The 15076-nt window shown below is 55.1% G+C and overlaps 4 protein-coding genes across 4 annotated transcripts; 3 read left to right on the top strand and 1 right to left on the bottom strand.

Moving 5' to 3' along the window:
* Nucleotides 1–1217: 1217 nt before the first annotated feature.
* UMAG_05130 (putative phosphoenolpyruvate carboxykinase) lies at nt 1218–2876 on the top strand (the record flags this gene model as incomplete). The annotated part of the gene is made up of 1 exon (XM_011389892.1): nt 1218–2876. The coding sequence occupies one exon, from the start codon at nt 1218–1220 to the stop codon at nt 2874–2876; it is 1659 nt and encodes a 552-aa protein (XP_011388194.1).
* Nucleotides 2877–3616: 740 nt separating this feature from the next.
* Nucleotides 3617–5746, top strand: UMAG_05131 (putative Acetoacetyl-CoA synthetase; the record flags this gene model as incomplete). Its single annotated transcript, XM_011389893.1, has 1 exon — nt 3617–5746. The coding sequence occupies one exon, from the start codon at nt 3617–3619 to the stop codon at nt 5744–5746; it is 2130 nt and encodes a 709-aa protein (XP_011388195.1).
* Nucleotides 5747–5944: 198 nt separating this feature from the next.
* On the bottom strand, nt 5945–7588 carry UMAG_05132 (uncharacterized protein; the record flags this gene model as incomplete). The annotated part of the gene is made up of 1 exon (XM_011389894.1): nt 5945–7588. The coding sequence occupies one exon, from the start codon at nt 7586–7588 to the stop codon at nt 5945–5947; it is 1644 nt and encodes a 547-aa protein (XP_011388196.1).
* A 1591-nt stretch (nt 7589–9179) lies between these two features.
* Nucleotides 9180–14801, top strand: UMAG_05134 (uncharacterized protein; the record flags this gene model as incomplete). Its single annotated transcript, XM_011389895.1, has 1 exon — nt 9180–14801. One exon carries the CDS (start codon nt 9180–9182, stop codon nt 14799–14801), a length of 5622 nt encoding a protein of 1873 aa, XP_011388197.1.
* Nucleotides 14802–15076: the final 275 nt, after the last annotated feature.

Here is a 15076-nt window from a genome sequence, read left to right on the forward strand (position 1 = left end):
GCCAACGGCAGACCGCTTGGCGTTTCGTGGCTCCTCTGTTGATCGACTCTTAGTCCTTGATCGCTTGTCCTCGTTGTCGACCGCTCCGCTCCTCTCTGTGCACCCGATGGCTATTCATCCATTACAGCTCTACTTTGCTGCTCGTCGTACGCGACGTGTTCGAAATGGACAAAGTAGGCTAGGCTGGCAGGCAATAGCAAGGATGCCAACCGTGTGTAGCCGGATTCAACGATAGAATTTGGGATTTGGCCGGCTCACTGCCCGGCTTGCCGGTTCTGTGCCGGTTGGTTCTGTGCTGGCTCTCCTCGGTGCTTGCTGGGCCCGCTCATGTTCCTACTCGTGTTGCTCGTGCTCCTATTTCGCCTCTCGCTGTTCCGATGACACTGCCTAGCCAAGCCCCGCTCATCGTCATCGACTTGGGCCCCTTTCACGCCGCCTTGCTGCTCGCTCTTCCGCCCGTTAGCTACCCGCTACCCGCTACTAGCTACCAGCTCCGCGAACCTGGCCTTTGACTGGCTACACAGCTTTGTCAACAATACAATGTTGACAGTCATCGCCACCTGTCTGTCAGGTCTGGCTCAGCTGCAAGCGGCTTCTGATTGGGTCAATCACGAATGCAGCGACGAGCGAATGAGCACGCGCCGAAAGGCATTCCGTTCTGGTGGCGCACAAATCAGAGGGCGCCGAGTTGCAATCCAGTGAGCAGGTGTCACGAGTTGAAATCGGATTCTTCTGTACACTCTTGGCTGCAGTGCATCTTGACTGCGATGACAGTCTGTCGGACCAATAATCATCCTCATTTCACATGATCATTTCCGACTGACTTTTACCCCTCTCTCTGCCTTCTCCCACTGCTCCTGCTCCTTCTTCCCTTTCTTGCCCCGCCTTTTCCAACTTTTTCCCTGTTTCCCGCATTCCCGCTTTCTGCTCTTTGCTTTCTGCTCTCCTCTGTCCCACACTACCTCCACTCGTTGACTGTTTTTCTGCGACGGGTGTTTCCGTGTGTCAACGATCAACCTCTTACCAACGCTTCACACACTCTCTCTCCTGCCCAACCCAACCACTCGAATTGCCTCTTCTTCTTCTCCATCACCACCCTCTTCTTTCCAACCATTGCCGTTACTCACGCTCAAACAATACTTGTTTGCGTCGTACAACAGTCCATTCTCTCTTTCTCCCAAAACATCCAGTAACCCACCGTCGCCACCAATTCCAAAATGACTTCGCCAGGAAACCACCACGATGATTTGCTCACCAACAACCCTCACTACACGCTCTTGGGCTCCGACCTGAAGCTCTTCTCGGATGCCGGTTTCGACATGGACAAGATTCACCTGAAGCGCAATGCTTCCGTCGCGCAGCTCTACGAAGACGCCATCAAGAAAGAGGGCGCCGTTATCTCGTCGGCCGGTGCCTTGATCAACTACTCTGGCAAGAAGACCGGTCGTTCGCCCAAGGACAAGCGTATCGTTTTCGAGGAGACCTCCAAGGACCACGTGTGGTGGGGTCCCGTCAACATCAAGATGGATGAGCACACGTTTGAGATCAACCGTGAGCGTGCCATCGACTACCTCAACACCCGTGACGACATTTACGTCTTTGACGGCTTTGCAGGCTGGGACCCCAAGTACCGCATCAAGGTGCGAATCATCTGCAGCCGTGCCTACCACGCGCTTTTCATGAACAACATGCTTATTCGCCCTACCGCCGAAGAGCTCGAGCACTTTGGTGAGCCCGACTTTATCATCTACAACGCCGGTCAGTTCCCTGCCAACCGTTTCACCGCCGGTATGACTTCATCCACATCGGTCGAGGTCAACTTTAAGCGTCACGAGATGGTTATCCTCGGTACCGAGTACGCGGGTGAGATGAAGAAGGGCATCTTCTCGGTCATGCACTACCTCATGCCCGTCAAGTTTAACCAGCTCTCGCTGCACTCTTCGGCCAACGAGGGCCCTGACGGTGACGTATCGCTCTTCTTTGGTCTCTCGGGTACCGGCAAGACCACGCTCTCGGCCGACCCCAAGCGTGCGCTCATCGGCGACGACGAGCACGTGTGGTCGGACGAGGGTGTGTTCAACATTGAGGGTGGTTGCTACGCCAAGTGCATCGGTCTCTCTGCTGCCAAGGAGCCCGAGATCTACAACGCGATTCGCTTTGGTGCCGTGCTGGAAAACGTCGTGTACGACAAAAACACGCGTGAAGTCGACTACGACGATGTGGTGATTACGGAAAACACGCGATGCTCGTACCCGATCGAGTTTATCCCCAACGCCAAGATCCCCTGCATGTCCAACTCGCCACCCAAGAACATCATCTTCTTGACTTGCGACGCTTACGGTGTCTTGCCGCCCGTCTCGAAGCTGGATGCCAACCAGGCTCAGTACCACTTTATCTCGGGTTACACCTCCAAGACGCCCGGTACCGAGGATGGTATCCAGGAGCCGTCGCCCACCTTCTCGACGTGCTACGGTCAGCCATTCATTGTGCTTCACCCTCGCGTTTACGCCAAGATGCTTGCCGAGCGCATGGAGAAGCACAAGGCCGACGTCTGGCTCGTCAACACCGGTTGGGCGGGTGGCAAGTTTGGTGTCGGTCAGCGATGCCCTCTCAAGTACACGCGCAAGATCATCGACTCGATCCACGACGGCTCATTGGCCAAGTCCAAGTTCCAGAACTTTGGCGTGTTCAACCTGCAGATCCCTGAGGCCATCGAGGGCGTCCCCGAGACGCTGCTCAACCCTGCCACCAGCTGGCCAGACAAGGGCGCATTCAAGGCCGAGCTGAACAAGCTCGCCGAGATGTTCTCGACCAACTTTGAAAAGTACGTCAACGACGTTTCTGCCGAGGTCGCCGCTGCTGGCCCCAAGCTTTGATGTAGAATCTGGCTGCATTGTATCTTTTTTGAATATGCATATATCACTTTTGATTCCATGACGGCCGAATGTGCAAGGCGTGAAGTGTAGCCGATGGATGGCTGAAGCGAAGCATGCGACCAAGAAAATATGATCCAACTCACCTGTCAAGTGGCGAGGTGGGGCAGCTCGGTTGGGGCCCGGAGGAGGGGGATCAAAATCACGGATAGTCATGGGTCGTGAGTTGTCAGTGTAGCATTCGTGATTGAGCGTCGGATTCTTGAATTCGGGTATTCCGGACTTCAAGGTCGGTTTGGCGAGTCGGTGAGTGTACGCGGAGAATCACGAATCCCCGCAATTCACGAGTCGCAATTCACGATTCGTGAGTCTGTGCCAAGCCCACGGCCAATTCACTCCCGACTCGATTCACGATTGCGGTTTGGCCCGCACGCCGTGGTAAGGGTTTGCTCCGGCTAAGCTGCTTGGTGCTTGTTTCGCTGGTCTCGTGTCTAGGCTTGGTGCCTGTGCTTGTTTGCAAGTCACTCGTGAATTGGTGTTTTGTGATCAACAGCGAGTTCTTCCAGCGAGCTAGACACAGTGCTGCGGCGAGAAGAGGGGGCTTGTTCTTGGATTGGCCGTTTATAGGTTGTCTTGCATTCATATCGAGCAGTTCGGTTTGGCTTGGTTTATGGGCGAACAACACGCTTGGTTTTCTCCAACGTTAGTTACGACTCGCTTCTGTCGTTACACACACAGCAAGCATGGTCAACGGTCACACCACTGACGCGGCTGTCGCCGAGGTTGACGGCATCCAGGGCAAGCTCATGTGGTCGCCCAAAGATGTTGCGTCCACCGCGATGGATCGCTTCCGTCAAACGGTTAACGCTCGGTTCTCCCTCGACCTACGCACTTACGACCAGCTGTGGCAATGGTCTTGCACGCACCTCAACGACTTTTGGACCACAGTATGGGACGAAACTGCGGTCATCTCGTCCGTCGGCGCTCCTCTGGCTATCGGCGACAATGCTCCCATATATCCTCCTCCGCGCTGGTTCCAAGGAGCGCGTCTCAACTTTGCCGAAAACCTTCTTCGACACGGTACACGCTCTTCCGCCAATCGAGACGATGTTGCCGTGATCCAAAGCACCGAAGTCGACACGACCACGGGAGAGCTCGATGAATCCTCCATCAGCTACGCTCAGCTGTATAGCATGGTAGCTCAGGCAGCAGCAGCGCTGCGAAGCCGAGGCATCCAGAAAAACGACTGCGTCGCGAGCTACTCTGCTAACAACACGCAGAATTTGATCGCATTCCTGGCAGCAAGCTCAATCGGTGCGGTGTGGACGAGTGCCGCTGCGGATTTTGGTCCCGAAGGCGTCTTGGAGCGGCTGAGAACGGTGCGGCCGAAAGTGCTGATCAGCGTCAATGCTGTCAGATACAATGGCAAGGTTCATGATCATTTGGCCAAGTTGCGCAGTGTGGTGGAGGGGTTGGAGCACGATCGAGACGAGCAAGAACAGAGGTTGGAAGGCGTCGTGGTGATTCCGCATGTCAAGACTCATCCCGTGCTAGAGCCACACGCAGGCGACGCAGCTCGATGGACAAGTTGGGATCACTTTGTCGCCGAAGGCGCATCTGCGGTCGATCAGCCGATCGCCTTCGAACAGCTCGACTTTAACCACCCGCTCTGGATTCTTTTCTCGTCCGGAACCACTGGTAAACCGAAAGCCATCACGCATCGCGCTGGAGGAATGCTTCTGCAGCTCTCCAAGGAACACATTATTCACGGTGGACTGACTCGGAGCGATGTGTTTTTCCAGCACACTACGACGGGTTGGATGATGTGGAATTTCCTGGTGGCCGGTCTGGTCACTGGCTGCACTATCGTGTTGTACGATGGAAGCCCTCTGAAGCCTGTCTCGGTGCTCTGGGAGTTGGCCGAGAAACATGGCGTGACGACGTTCGGTACGAGTGCTGCGTACCTTGGTGCTCTGGAGAAGAGCGGATACGAGGTGGGTGCGAACCATGCCGAGCTTTGCGTGCGCCAGATCTTGAGTACCGGTTCGCCACTGCGTGCGGAGCTCTACGCTTTCATCCATCAGCGGATCGGCAGCGACATCTTGATCGGCTCCATCACGGGTGGAACGGATCTATGCTCGTTGTTCGCAGGCCACAATACGGCGCTTCCTGTGTATGCGGGTGAGATTCAAGCGAGAAACCTGGGCATGAACATTGGCGTCTACGACTCGGATGCACGTCAAGAGATCACTTGTGCCAACATGGTCGGTGACATGATATGCAAGTCGCCGTTCCCAGCTCAACCGTTGGGATTCTGGAAGCAACCCGAGAGCAAGTACTTTGACTCGTACTATTCGCAGGTTTCCGGAGTGTGGTATCATGGCGATTTTATCATGTTGAGCGAGCACGGTGGCGTAGTGATGCTGGGTAGAAGCGATGGCATCCTGAATCCCGGCGGAATCCGATTCGGCAGCAGCGAAATCTACGAACTCCTCGAAAGCCCCGACAACGCATTTGCATCTTGGATCACAGACTCGCTCGTGGTGGCGTTGAAAACCCCGCGGGCGGACGACGAAGTCGTATGTCTCTTTGTCGTTCTCGATCCCGCCGTCAGAATCGACGTGCAACAACTCGAGCATTCACTCGTCTCACTCATCCGAACTAAACGAAGCCCAAGACACGTCCCGAAATTCATCAAGATCGTCTCGGATATCCCGAAAACCCTGAATGGCAAAAAGGTCGAAGTCCCCGTCAAAAAAATCATCAACGGCGCCCCATTGGACACCATCAATAGCGCCACGCTGATCAACCCGGAGAGCTTGCACCAATTTGTCGCGCTAGGCGAACAGCTCAGGTCTCAACTCGCCTCTTGAGCCGTCGTTTCCCAAGCAGTAATCACGAATCTCATCGCATCGAGAGCAGACATGGGCAAATGACAACCATGCGAATTACGAATAGATCTGTGCAACAGAGATGCACTATTATCAACGACCAACGATCAACAACAAACTATATACAAGCGCTCACGTAGCAATCACGAATCGCAGACTGCTGAACGCGCCATTTTGGATTTAGCGATTGTGGCAGTAGGCATCGGAAAAGAGCGTGTCGGCAAGGTCATCTGGTACAAACCAGACGGTGAGCGCGACGATAAGATAGACCATGATGAGCACAAACCCTTCGAGGTAGTTGGACCTGTTGTCGGCGATGGCGAAGTTCACAATGAGCACGGTCAAGAAGAGCAAGATGGTGGCGAAAGGGTCGAAGAGTAGGGTCAATGGCCGATCGCCGATCCACGCGATGATGACGAGCAAGGGAATGACGAACAGCGCAATCTGGATCGACGAGCCAATCGCGATGGACGATGCCATTTGAATCTTGTTCTTCCATGCGAAAATGACGGCAGCCAAGTGCTCCGTTGCGTTACTTGCGATCGGCAGAAGGATGAGACCGATCCAAGTGCGTGTGATGGCACCGCTCGAAGTAACAACGTCGATGGCGGTGACGAGCCACTCGGAAGTGACGCCAATCAGGACGGTGACTATGACGAGCGTGATGATGACGGCGGTCATGTTCATTTGCGGCTGCTCCTCTTCGTCTTCATTGTCGTCCTCAAAGAATTCCTTGTGCGACGACAGGCTAAAGTAAAGGAAGCCGATGTAGATGAGCAGCAGTAGCACCGAGACACCACGGCTGAATTTGAGAATGTCGCCACGCTCCGTGTTGTCCGGAATGCCACCGAGGACAGCATGGAAAGCCGAGGGAATGACGAGCGAGATAACGGCCATCATGAGGAGCGAAGTGTTGAGCTGAGCCGGTGCTTCAAGAAAGACCTGTTCCTTGACGCGAAGGCCGCCAACAAAAAAGCAGGTGCCCAGTACGAGCAAGAGGTTGGAAAGGATCGAGCCGAGCAGCGACGTCTGTGTGACGATAAGTTCGCAGTTAAAGAGCGATACGATTGCAACGATCAATTCGACTGCATTGCCGAGCGAAGCATTGATCAGACCACCGATCGTCTCACCGACGCGGAGAGAAAGCTCCTCGGTGGCCTGCGAGAGTATGGTGGCGAGCGGCATAATGGCAAGGAAGGAGGTGACAAAGACGGCGATGCCATTTCGGGTGACGCTCTGGTCGAGCGCAAAATGAAGCGCCCAAGAGATGGGGATGAAGACGAGAAGCAGATTGAGGATGGAGCCAAAGAGAAGGTTCTTGAGGCTTACCAAGGTGGCAGGAGGCTTGGCCAGACGGTGCTCCGGAGTAAAGAGGTCATTGAACGAACGACGCGTTGTTGCCCTGGACTCCATCGTCGCTCTACGTGGTGGACCAGCAAAAGGACCGCCGAGGCCCTCTCCACCGGACGATGCGTCGCGAGTCACGCCACGCTTTCGAGCGGTAATGGAAGAAGCAGGATCCGAGGAAGAAAGAGTGCGAGAGAGGGCGGAAGACGCTTCGTTAGACGAACCCGCTTGGCCCTTTTCGAGCATGTCGGGTTCCGAATCGGCAATTACAGCACGCTTTGGACGATGGGCCAGGTTGTTAGAGCTGGCACTGGACTCTCTTGGGGTAGCCAGGGCAGGTTTTGGAAGAGGATTAGCAATGTCACAAGTGGGAGTTGCGCTAGAAAAGGCAGGTGGCTGGTCTATAGAAGAAGCTTGAAGGGCTGCAGGCGCGGGCTTTGACTCGACGGTCTGGCTGGTTGGTGTTGTGGACGACATGCTGTATGCGTTCTAGACAACGTGGATGGACGCCTTTGTGTGAAGCTCGCCAGAGGAAAGAGGGCGCAAGGTGGATGAGAGCGTACGAGGTCACGGGGGTTGGTTGGTGTATTGAACGTAGAGGATCGAGTTAGGAGGAGAAGGAACGGAAGGCCGAGGGCGGTCTGGATGGCGGCGTAAGGGTAGGGTGGGGTGTAACCATGTAAGGACGTACCAGATGAGTTGAATAAAGGTGGGGTCGAGACGAGGCGATAGTGACGAGTTGGTTGTCTGAGCAAAGCAAAACGTGAATCGAGGCCAGTAAAGTTCTCTACGTGATAGCCAACACGTCGTCAAGCTCCACCGAGCACAATCACGAATCGCCATCGTGAGTCGTGAATCGTGAGTCGTGAATCGTGAATCACATGGTAGCGCTAGACGAGCGATCCATGCTTTCCCGTTACCGCCGTGTACAATCGCGAGTCACGAGTCGTGAGCGAGCAGAACAACACACGGAAGCTGTGCACCAACACATGCACCAACTGCACCGCTTTTTTTTGGATTTTGGCCTCTCTGTCGTTTCTGTTTTCATTTCGCATGTTAAACGATCGTAGAGAACTCACACTTAGGTGAGCAGAGTCACGAGTCACACGTGCAACGGCGACTCCATTCACGATTCACGTTTTGGCAGAAAGCAACCACGAACAGCTCACAAATGAAGAACGCAGCGCAGCGCAGCGCAGTGCTGTGCTGTACTGTCGGGTGTGTGTGTGTGTGCGTTTGCTGATCATGGTTAAAATGAGAGGGGAGCCAAGAATAACAACCACTTTCCACCGCAGAACGTCAAGTCAGCGCTGATTCGTCATTATTCCTCGTGAATGACGTTGTTGACACTCGTCACTTTGACTCGACCGCCGCTGCTGTGTCTGTTGTGCCGCTGCGCCGACGGGATGCCTAACCGCGGTTGGAATTTCGGCTCAGCGGGTCGCGTGTTTGAGTCACGAGTATCGTATCGCGCGTAAGGATGCGGTCCATCGAGGCTCACTGTCAACTACATAAACGTAACAGTCCCAACCGCCGAAAACTTGGAATCACGAATCAACAAAATCGTGAATCGAAAAACGAGAATCACGAATCACATCACGAATCACGATTCACGAATCTGAATCACGAATACCGCACGACCGTCGTGCGTGTTGGTTGGTTGGACGGTGCGACTTTCAACAGTCCAATATCACAAACAATTCACGAGTTTGATAATCGTGAATACTACTAACTACTATTCGTGATTACAAAAAGCTAAGTTAGTCAAGTTACGAGTTACGAGTTACGCTGCAGGGTCCTCCTCGTCTATCTCCGCACCACACTCTGACACTCGTGACTAACACGGTGCTGAGCCATCCGTGATCCACGAACCACAATCCACGAACCACGATCGCTTCTGGTCTTGCACCCACCGTCAGCATCCGTCCATCACAGGAACCAAACGCATATCGAACGTGGCGCACTCCTTCTATTCTCCACGGGCCGGCAATCGGACACCCTCCTCGATGGCTGCATTGTTTCACGTCACCGTCTAGTCAGAGTCTACCTCACTCCCAACCCAACCATCATGGTCTCAACTGCCGCAGGCGAGCTCGCACGTAAGGCGCTCATGGACGATGCTCGTCAAGAGGAAGCCATCACAGTCAATCAACGTGCCCTCATCGACAAGATTCTCGCAAGGTACGCTGCCGAGTTCACCGTCTTTCGAGAACTGCTACAGAACGCCGACGATGCCGGTGCCACCCATTGCGAGCTTCGCTTCGAATCGCTCGAAGCGCAACGCTCACAATCAGCACCAACCTCTGCTGTCAAGTCTCCCATCACCACAACTTCCACCCTCTTGCCCGACTTCAAGGCGACTCTCACCAATTGGGTCTTCCGCAACGATGGCAAGCCCTTTGGCAAAGACGACTGGTCTCGACTGCGTAGAATCGCAGAGGGCAACCCAGACCCAGACCGCATTGGTGCCTTTGGTGTTGGCTTCTACTCCCTCTTCAGCATCTGTGAGGAGCCCATCGTCTCTTCGGGCGACGAGCTCATGGGGTTTTTCTGGAAGGGCGATGCCCTCTTCACAAAGCGCGCCAACAACACCAACCCTCAAAACTCGCCTTCCGGAAACCCGTGGACCACCTTTTTCATGGCCCTTCGCGAACCCTCGCAATTTCCAGACTCGCCTATGGCCCTAGCCCGCTTCCTGGCCACCTCGCTCACATTCACCACCAACATCCGCTCCATCGGCCTCTATTGGGACGACCACCTCCTCTGCAAACTCGACAAGAAGCTCGCTTTGCCAAGGTCCATGTCCATGCCCGCTCATCTCAACGCATACAGCCCAGCCCGTATCATGCGCATTCGAGATCTCGAGTCGACCGCCGTACAGATCGACGTGCAAGCCCTTCAGCTCGTCATCGACGCAGCCGAAAAGTACAAGCCCAGACCCAAGCAATCGCTCGCATCAGCTCTGGGTAAGACCGCTGGCGGGGGGCTCACCTCCATGCTCCAAAACGCTTTTGGTTTCGGCTCCTCCACCGCAAAAGAAAAGGAGCGCGAACGCGAATCTCTCAAAAGCAGAGAAGCTCTAGCCGAACACGACAAAGAGAACCGCAAGCTCGACGCCACCGCTGCCGCCCTCACCTCAGTCTCAGCCTCCATTCATCTGCGCATCGCCACCGCCAACATCAGCATCTCGGCCGACAAGGCCTTTGAAAGAGAAATCGAGCGCAGCACAAAGAAGCCGCCTCCCAAAGTGACTGCCTTCCATCTCATCTTTACAGGCAAGCAAGAGTACGACGCCAGCTTCCCCCAAGACTGTCAAGACGTAGACGCCACTCTCTCCCTCCCTTCTTCAGCTGCCTCGCTCGACACAGGTGTTCGACAGATTTTCTCTGGTCTCATGCCCCGTCTCGAGGAACAAGGTCACGCTTTCATCGGCTTCCGCACCCATCAGACCACCGGCTTCAGCGGACACATAGCTGCACGTTTCATCCCCACCGTCGAACGAGAGTCGCTTGATTTCGTCGATAGATACTGTGCCCAATGGAACTCGGAGCTGCTCTCCATGGGAGGCTATGTCGCTCGTGCTGTCTACGAAAACGAGTTGACCGACATCGGTCGTCTGTGGACCAACTCATACGCCGACAAGCGTCCGTCCAAAGACGACGACCCTCTTGCCAAGGCTCTCAAGGACCGTGCGCTCCACCTCATGCGCTTCTTCACCTTTCGTGCTTCATCACCGTCGTCACGCGTGTCGTCGCTCTTTCTCACCTCCTTTTTCGGATCAGCTCGTCAGAACACCATCTCGCTTATGTCGACGCGCGGCGTAAAGCATTCCGCCGCCGTACGCATCCCAAACGCGCTCCTCTCAGACTTTATCAAGGACCTCGCCGTCATTCCTCCTGACCATGTCGAACAGGCTCCCGACTTTGTGCGCGAAGTCCGTTCGCGCAACCTCGTCCAAGATATCACCATGGATGACGTCTTCCAAGAGCTTTCTTCGCGCGCTCTCACCCCGCCCGAGATGATTGCCTGTCTCAAATGGTGGGTCACCGTCGCTGCGCATCCTTCCTACGAGATCAGCTTGCGCTCCAAGCTCCTCAACAATGCCATGCTCACCATCGCCGATCCAAGGGATGCAGCTCTCTCCGAAAAGATCCAGCCCTTGAGCGCCGTGCGTTTCTACCTCAACACCTCTCGTCTTCCCACCGATGTACCTCTCCCGGATTCCTGCTTGTCCTATGAGGTATCCAAGTCATTCTCCACCAATGAGATCTCGCGTGTCTTTGGTTGGTCCGAACTCACCGTTTCCGCATGGCTTAAAAATCTTGTCCAGATCAGCGTTCAAGCACCACACTCAAGCTCCAACTTGATTGCCGACACAAACCTGCAGACTTCGGCCGCTTTTGCCGAAAAAGTGCTTCTTACTCTCTCGCGAGCCTGGTTTGCACTACCTTCGAGTCAGCACGACGAAATCCAACAGCTCTTGGCCGAAGTCACTTGCATCCCTACTCGCCTGCAGATGCAAAAACCAAACGATGCCTACTTTTCCAACGTCTCGTTGTTTTCCGACTTGCCCATCGTCGAGCTTCCCACAGCGCAGGTCAAGGGCAATCTCGAGAAGTTGCTTATCGCCCTCGGTGTGCGTCGCCATGTAGAGTTGCAGATGATCTTCAATCGGCTCGTAGCAGGCGGTGGATGGTCGCACGTCGACCTCGTCTCCTACCTCGCTTCCAACAAGCACACCCTCTCCGATCTCGAAAAGGAGAGACTCAAGAAGACCGCCATCTTCCCCAAGCACGGAGAGGTCGGCCCGCTCAAGCAAGACGGCAAGCCCAGAATCCTTCGTCACCGTGCAAGCGACCTCTACGAACCTACAGAAGCGCTCAAGGCCCTCCGCTTGCCCGTGCTAGACTGGGCTGACAAGCCGTGGAAGCCCTCTTCCGAGGAGGCGCGCTTCGTTTTTGACTTGGGTCTGCGACGCTACCCTCCCATGGAGACCGTCCTCGAGCTCGCTTCAAACACGAGCGACGACGTTCTGCGTGCCAAAGCCGTCGCCTTCTTCCTAGACAAGTTCCACGCTCACTATGCTAACCAGTACACCATCTTCCGCGCTGAAAAGTACGCGTTTGTACCCGCACGACTGCCCAACGAGCCCAAGATGGTAATGCGCAAACCCACAGAGGTCTTCACCAACGCTGAAGCTGCCGTCATGGGCTTCCCCATAGCTGGACCCGAGATAAATCTGGCTGATCTTCCCAAGCTTGGTCTACGCTCCAACCCGACGGCGAACCAGCTGATCGGGCGGCTTGTCAATGCACCAACCAAGGACGAAGCACAGGCACGCAAGATTTTCGAGTACCTGGCCACAGTTCCGGAGTTCAGTCTCAACGACTTTGCACAACTACGAGTTGCTGAATTCATCCCTGTGCGTCGCACTAAACGTGGCGCCGCTGGCGATGCTGCAAAGGATCCTACAGAATTGAGCGCCGCTGAGATCATCTTGGTAGCGCCAATGAACTGCTACTTTGGCGGTTCGGCCTCGGATGTCCAGTTCAGGGATGTCTTTTTCTACTGCGATTATGGAGCGGTTGCTGGTGCTTTCCTCAAGAACTGCGGTGTGAGAAACGAGCCGAGCATCGAAGAGGTGGCGGAGCGTCTGATTGGCGAGCCGCAGCGCTTCTATCAGCTGGCTGGCAGTGCAGATGCCTATCTCGGTATTCTCCGCCAGATTGCCACAAATTGGGACCGGATTCGCAGTCCTCTACGCAATCAAATGACACGCTCCGCATTCCTGCTTGGCTCGAAGCGCATCAGCGAAAGCAAAACAGGTGCAAGTGGCAGCGGCCAAAAGGCAGGCCACCTGCTTGACCAAGACCAAGACGACGACAAGCACGACGAAGAGGCGGATGACACTGGCACGCTGGTGTATGCACTCAGGAAGCCCTCGGACGTTGTCATTGTCGATGATGCCAACTCACATATGCTCTTTGCTTCGTCGCTTTTCTACGCTCCGCACGAGGACCTCTTACAGGAAGGTCTATACGGAAAACTTGGCTCGCCTCGACTGAGCGCGCTGGTAGAGGAACGCTACTCGATCGAGGGCCGTGTAGTTCGAGATACACAGCGTGCCCACGAGATCAAAGCGCTCGTTCTCGAACGCACCCCTCTCTTCTTGTTCGAAAAGCGACAGTCGGCCCGATCCGAGATCCGCAAGGATGCCGAGTGGCTCAAGCAGGCGCTCGAGGTAGAAGAGATCGATGGAGCAGGTCTTCGGCTCGTGCGTACCCTACAATACGACCGAGTGCACGAGCAGAATGTGCAAAAGTGCACTGCGACCGCATCAATGCGCGGCTCCAAGCTCATCCTACACCTTTCTTCGTCGATGGAGATTGACTTTTTCGAAGTGGCGACGTCGCTCAGCAAGTACTTGCTAACCAAGCAAAGACTACAGGAGGTGCTCCTCTACATGACTCTCCTTTCGACTTCGCTACGTAACCTCAAGCGTCGCGGATTCCACGTCGACAAGATCCTGTCGCAGCGCAAAGCGGAACGAGAGGCGGCCGAAGCAAGGATGCGCGAAGAGCGGCTCAAAGCGGAAGAGTGGGTTGCTGAGGAAAAGGCTAGCGAGTCTAAGCTTGCCGACTGGAGAAAGCAGGTACTGAGCATATTTCCCGACGCCGAACCTAGTTACGTGGACCAGGCACTGCGAAGCCACAGCGATGCGCATGTCGAGCGCACCACCAACGACATGCTGAGCAGCAACTATCCACGGAAAAGCAAAGAGGCGTCTTCGGCAATATCGCAGTTCACCAACCATTCCTCGTCGACATTGACGCCTTCAGAGGGAGGCGCCAACACTGGATCCGGCTTCTTTTCGGGACTCCGCAATAAGTTGCTGCAAGCAGGCGTAAAGCAACGCAGTTCGCTTGCTGACGGCACCAGCTCGATCCAGCGTCCTGGCACGGATTGGCCAGCAGATTCCTCGATTGCGGCAGCTGCTCAATCCGACGAGGACCGATCCTTGGGCGGTCTCGCATCGACACTGTCATCTTCGGGCGGCATGACGCCAGCAGCGACCGCACCTACGAGCGAGGTGACGCCGCTCTCTTCGATCCACAACAACGTGCTCAAAGCAATCCGTGCATCGCGACCCGACGCATCGTCGACGATCAAGAGCGAAGCGAGGCAAACACAAATCAAAGAAGCCGCAAACTCGTACTGCGATCAAGGGGTCGAAACGGATCTGAAGCTAGCCGGTGAGGTAGCCGGTATGAAGGTGTTTCTACACCCAACATTGGACGCGGCTTGGATGCTACAGGCTAACGCGGCCGCACTGGAGCGTCTGATCAACCGAGTGTACAAGCCGGTAGGAAGCATTTTCGGGCTGGATCCTCGAAGCATGTATGTGTTCTGCGATACTGCGGGACCTGCGATTGCATTCAACCGTGCCGGAGCGATCTACCTCAACTTCCGCTACTATCTGGCTTGGCACGACGAGTTGGTCAAGCAGGGGAAGTTGGCAGATGCGCTCGTGTCGACCTACTTTAGCGTAGCGCACGAGATCGCGCACAATGTAGTGGCCGCGCATAATGCCGAGCACGAGTGGTATTTCAGCGCGATTGCGGAAAAGTATGTCGTCTCGCTGGTCGAGTACATCGCCAAGGCCGAGGGGGGAGCGAGTGGTGGTGTTTAGATGTGGTAAGCGTGGTTCCGGCTTTCAAGTTGTCGGACTGCATAGATTTTGTAGAGGCTGTTGTTGCAATGTTGCCATGTGCGTGCTGGTGTCTGGGATATAGCCTGCTCTGATCTCGTTTGATAGGGGTGTGAGGATGAGCTAGGTTGGGCCTGTCGTTGAGGACGCTGGGTCGTGGCTACTGGATCACGGATGGATGAAGTTTGTTTTCAACAGCGATGAGGTCGCAGGGAGAAATAATGTACAGGCGGGAGAGATCGTAAGAAGGGATCTGC

This window comes from Mycosarcoma maydis, chromosome 4 (genome assembly GCF_000328475.2).
Source record: "Mycosarcoma maydis chromosome 4, whole genome shotgun sequence".
Lineage (NCBI taxonomy): Eukaryota > Fungi > Basidiomycota > Ustilaginomycetes > Ustilaginales > Mycosarcoma > Mycosarcoma maydis.